This window comes from Limulus polyphemus, unplaced genomic scaffold, assembly GCF_000517525.1.
Source record: "Limulus polyphemus unplaced genomic scaffold, Limulus_polyphemus-2.1.2 Scaffold1948, whole genome shotgun sequence".
Lineage (NCBI taxonomy): Eukaryota > Metazoa > Arthropoda > Merostomata > Xiphosura > Limulidae > Limulus > Limulus polyphemus.
This window is the reverse complement of record NW_013667558.1, coordinates 125,209-130,341: the sequence shown is the minus strand read 5'-3', so window position 1 is coordinate 130,341 and position 5,133 is coordinate 125,209. Positions and strand designations below refer to the sequence as shown.

The 5,133-nt window shown below is 33.0% G+C and overlaps 1 protein-coding gene across 1 annotated transcript in view; it reads right to left on the bottom strand.

Moving 5' to 3' along the window:
• Nucleotides 1-5,133, bottom strand: part of LOC106465447 (lachesin-like) — a gene marked incomplete at its 5' end in the record, with an annotated part of 27,669 nt that overhangs the window by 18,380 nt on the left and 4,156 nt on the right. The window contains one exon of the mRNA XM_022393351.1: nucleotides 257-427. Coding sequence (XP_022249059.1) covers nucleotides 257-427 — 171 coding nt within the window. The remainder of the gene's footprint in view (nucleotides 1-256; nucleotides 428-5,133) is intronic.

The following is a 5,133-nucleotide window of genomic DNA, read 5'->3' as shown; positions in this document are numbered from 1 at the left end:
GAGCATGTTTGGTGGGACTGGGATTCGAACCCGCGACCCGCAGATTGCGAGTCGAAGCTCCCTAACCACCTGGTCATGCCGGGCCTGGCAATAGTCATGATATCAAGTATGTCACGATATATTTTGTAAACAATCTCTAATGATAATTTTACAACGAGCTCCATTGATTGATTGATTATTTATGGAGAAATATTTATCATATTTCCAACTGAAATACTTTTCTTAATTTATTCAATCAAGATCGTTATTCGCTGACCTGAGTAAGATTTTGTACCAAACGATCCGAGGTTGATGTCCTTTCCGTCTTCCCGCCGCCAAAATATTTTAGGTTTGGGATAACCAGTGGTTGTGCAGTGCAGACTGACGGATGACCTTTCGTTGACCATCACATCCGAACTTGTTCCATTTTCTAGAATTGTTGGAGGTACTATGGAGAAGAAGACAAAAGTCTATACAAATTATCTGAATGAACATATATAGATATATAAACAAGTAATATTTTGTTGAGCAACAACGAATGTCAATTTCGGCTTAGTTTTGGTGGCGTGTGTTTTTTTCTTCCAGTTTTCAATGAGTATGTTCCTTGTTAAGGCTGATACGTCAAACCCCTTCCCATGATTTCATGAAATGTTTGTCACTCAGAATGAAAGTGTTGTTCTCTTTACAGGAAGTTCTAGTGTTTTATTATCCAAATATGATGATTGATCTTTAATGTTGGTATTTTCAGTCTCTGCGTCACTCTTAGTATTCAGGTATAGCCGATCGTAAATTTCAACTACTGGTCAAAAGGAACGCAAATAAACAATAGTATTTGCTGTCACAAGAGCGTGAGCGGCATCACGGTGTGAGTATTAGACTTTCTATTCCGCAGCCCGACACGTTTAATCCTAGCAGCCTTGATATTTACTATAATCATATTTCGCGCAAATGTTGAAAAGAAAAATAACGAAGGGAATCATAAAAGAAAAAAAAAAGAACTTTCTAGAAATTATGAAATGTTTAAATAAAAAAAAGGCATTATTTTGTTTTCATCGTCTTCTCTTTCCATCGAATTTTGAATAAGATTCGATCCAGGTTCTTCTATTTAGGAGTCTGATGGTCTGAGCTGTATACTACGACTTCTAATGCTGTTGTTTCTTCAGCACTGGTAAATAGGTTTTTCCAACTTGGATAAATTAGACATTTTTCCATCTGGAATATGAATGGTTGTTTAATTTCCTTTTTCTTCGCGAATTTAGCTCATGGCCCTTTAATTTGATGTATTTTTTTTATATTAAGTGAGTTCCTTCGATGATATGTTGTTCTGACGATGATCTTTTAGAGTGTCAATGTCTAACGTGGTGTTCGAGTTTCTGAACCACACACAGACGAAGATTTAAATATACCCCATTATTAATGCGTTTTAATAGTTATTATCGAGGACTGGAATGTACCAGTTGAGATCTTAGGATTTTTTATATTTTTTAACCAGGTCCTGTATCGTCTTGCTTTAAAAAGCTTCTGTTTGGAATATTTTATTCTAGAGGATCAGTCCCTTCTTATTCATTTCTCAATTAGGGTTTCGTGATATACCTTATTTATACTTTGAATTTACAGTCTCTCTCTGGAGAATGGTCAATTTATTTTTTTTAGGTTCTGTCCCACGGTGGGTCAGTGGAAGATTGCGGGCTTACAACGTAAAAATCCAGAGTTCGTTTCCCCTCGGTGGACAGAGAGAACAAATAAAATATTCTGTAGCTTTGCGCTAAAACAACAGCTACAGTCTGTAGGTCATGTGAGGGATTTAATCTCTCGTGTCAATCGTGTTTCTACACGTGCTTCTGTTTAGTTTTATTATCTCTTCTTGTTTCCGTTGGGTCAAAAAAACGGAATATATTTTATAGTAAGTTGATTGTTAGGTTTTAATTGTCTAGAAACAACGGGCGACGTTTAATGGTTCTAGCGGTATCCAGATGGTGGTGAAAGGCTGCTATTAATATTTAATTATCGTTCATTAAAATACATTATCGTTGTTATCCAAAAGAAAGTATTATCCAACGATGACGAGAGATTGAAGTTTCGTAAGATAAAAAGTTTACTTGTATAAATACTATCAGGGGAAATTAAATCAATGTAGGTAGAATAATATTATGATGTTATAGGCAGAGAAAAGAATAGGCATACGATGAATAGTCTTGTACGTATTTGTTATAAAAGAAAAACATACGTGTGTGTTTATAAACATCCATAAAGGTTCTTTCTCTAACTTATTCCGTGCCAGTCAGAATGAAAAAAACAAAAACAACTCAAATTATATATGTTGATGCTATCTCGCTCATTTGATTCGACCCACAAGGGAAGACGATACGCCACCTATAGTTTAACAAATAATGAAAAATCGAATATAATAAAATGTGTGTTTGCGAAGTGTTAATGAATAGAAATTATAAAATATTGAAAAGTGGTTGACCTAAAAAAAAAAAGAGTTGAAACAACATCGTCACAGAGCGAAACCACCAGGGGTCTTTGTAATGCAAAACTAAAAGTTTCAGTTAAGCCTCAGGAAGTTGTCTTTAACATTTACACAACATATATAAATCATATCAGAAAATTCAATATCCACAATAAAACACTCCAGGGAAATTAATTTAATGGAGACATTGTGAATTATCTTTGTGTTCGGAGCGGGAAAAGTAATGAGAAACATTAAATTAAAGTAAATTAAGAAGAAATGCCTTAAGATTCTAAAGAAATTAGCATATAGCGTAAATTCTGAAAAAAACAAAATCCACTTTTCTCAAGTACTTATTATGAATAGTATGAATGTTAAATAATTCATGTACAAACTTGATGCACCAATATAAGTTTTAATGCACAGATTGGATTACTATTTTGAGCACATGTTCAGAGACTGAGAAATACTAGTTTATTACGTGTATTTTTTTTTACATTTTGCACCAAGGTACACAGGAGATATGTAAGCATATCCATCTATAATTTGAAAATGTGGTTAGTCAGCTTGCCCACATCGTGAATTCGAGGATTCAGGGTTCGTGACCCTTAGCCGCAAAAACGCTCTTGTTAATTTGAGATCGTGGATACTCTATAATATTTATAGTTAATTTCACGCTATTCGATCAGACAATAGTAGTCTAAGGGTTGGCGGTGGGTTCTATTGTCTAGTTACTTCCTCCCAAAATTAGAAGCTGCTGTTTGCAGGTAACTATTTCGTGATTTTGGGCGAAATAAAATATATATATATTACAATATAATGAAAATTTGTTTAAAAAGTAAATGTTACAACAACACAAAAAAAAGCAACACGGCGCATAAAGTGAAACTGGTTTAATGTCTCAAAAAAGCAAGTATTTTAAATCAAAACCTTAAAAAAATCACGTATTAAACAACTTGGGCCAGTTATAATATTTTCAACTTAAACAAGAACTAATCAGCCATGTCAGAAACTTATAACGGTTACGTACAGCCGTCCCAAATTTTGAACTATTGACCTGAGAGAATACAGTCAGCCATCAGCACCTGCTTCCACAAAGGCTATGTCCGGCCTTGAAGGGAAAAATTGGAATGAAGGTCACTCCGATAACACACACAGCTGAGAAAATGAAGAGTGTTCCTTAAAATTGTGTGCGAACCTTGACCCTTTTGAGAACAGGGGTCACCTCAAAGTGAAATTCAACTAATGGTTCTAAATCGCCATCCTTTATCGCATAATAAAACCATATTTAAATTAAAGGTTCTGCCCCACTAGCCTCACGACAATAACAGCGTATACTAAAACCATGTTTAAACTAAAGGTTATGCACCGCTTACCCTCAAAACAATAACAGCGTATAGTAAAACCATGTCTTGATCATTTTCTTTGATTAATAAATTATGTTATAAATGATAACAAGAATTAATTGCGTAAATTTTTAATCTAATGATATTTTATGCCATTTGGATCGTCATTAATTTGATAATTTGTTTAGATTTCTCAAACACAAAATTTAAACCAATTTTATTCAAGAGAGATGTGGAAACATTTATCAAGTATGAAAGAACAAAAACGACAAATTATGCGAGGAAGTTTTAAGTAGGAGTATTTCAGTTTATTTTACTGTTTTACGTTTTAAAACAGCTAATTGCAGATTCAAATATTTAAGAAAGTACAGAGAAGCCCAAAATAAGTTTCTGTCAGCAAAAATGAAATTCAAGTGAAAATGGGTTAAAATAAAATCTGAAAAAAAATTCGCTGCATGTAAATAAACTCTTAAATTAAAGCATAAGCTTAATATACTTTATGCAAGGTTATAGTCAGAAAGTAACAATAATTTATTAGTTACGGTTTATTAATCCTAAGAAACTAGCTTTATTAAGCAAAGTACATTTGGGGGAAATACCTTCAATAATAGCCCTCGTGTGATAATACATAATTTATTTTGTACAGTTAATCTATCTTAAGTAACTAGCTTCACTGAGGAGAGAACAATATAGAAATGTCCTCAATAATTGCCCTCATATGATACTATATAATTTATCAATAATAACCTTCATAAGGTATTACATATATCTATCAATAATAACCTTGATCAGGTAGTACATATCTCTCTCGAATTATACGTTAAATAATTTTGAAAAACATGTACTGATCAAAGATTTTGAAATTTGCCTTATCGCCCATGAAATTTAAATTTCTTTTTTTTTCTGCTATTATTTGAAATATTACCGAGGTATCTAAATAATGATAAAGTTTATGTAACTTTGAATATTACATTTGATAGTGTTAAAACTCACATCAGTAGTTTTGGATTGTGTAAATTACGTGCTTATAGTTTTAAGTTAAACTTTGGAATTTAAGTGAGAGAGAAATCGGAGTTTAAATCAAGTCAGCGAACAATAAGAGTAACAACGAGGCAAAGCGAACCCAGTCTGTAATAGTTAATAAATGAGATCATGAAAAGAAGGTGCACAAGATTTTCACTCATTTTGAATAAAGATCCGACTACTCAATTGGAGAAGATGTTAGATAACTACCGTATTTTTTCGGTGTATAAGACGCACTTTTTAACCTTGGAGAAGATGTTAGATAACTACCGTATTTTTCGGTGTATAAGACGCACTTTTTAACCTTGGAGAAGATGTTAGATAACTACCGTA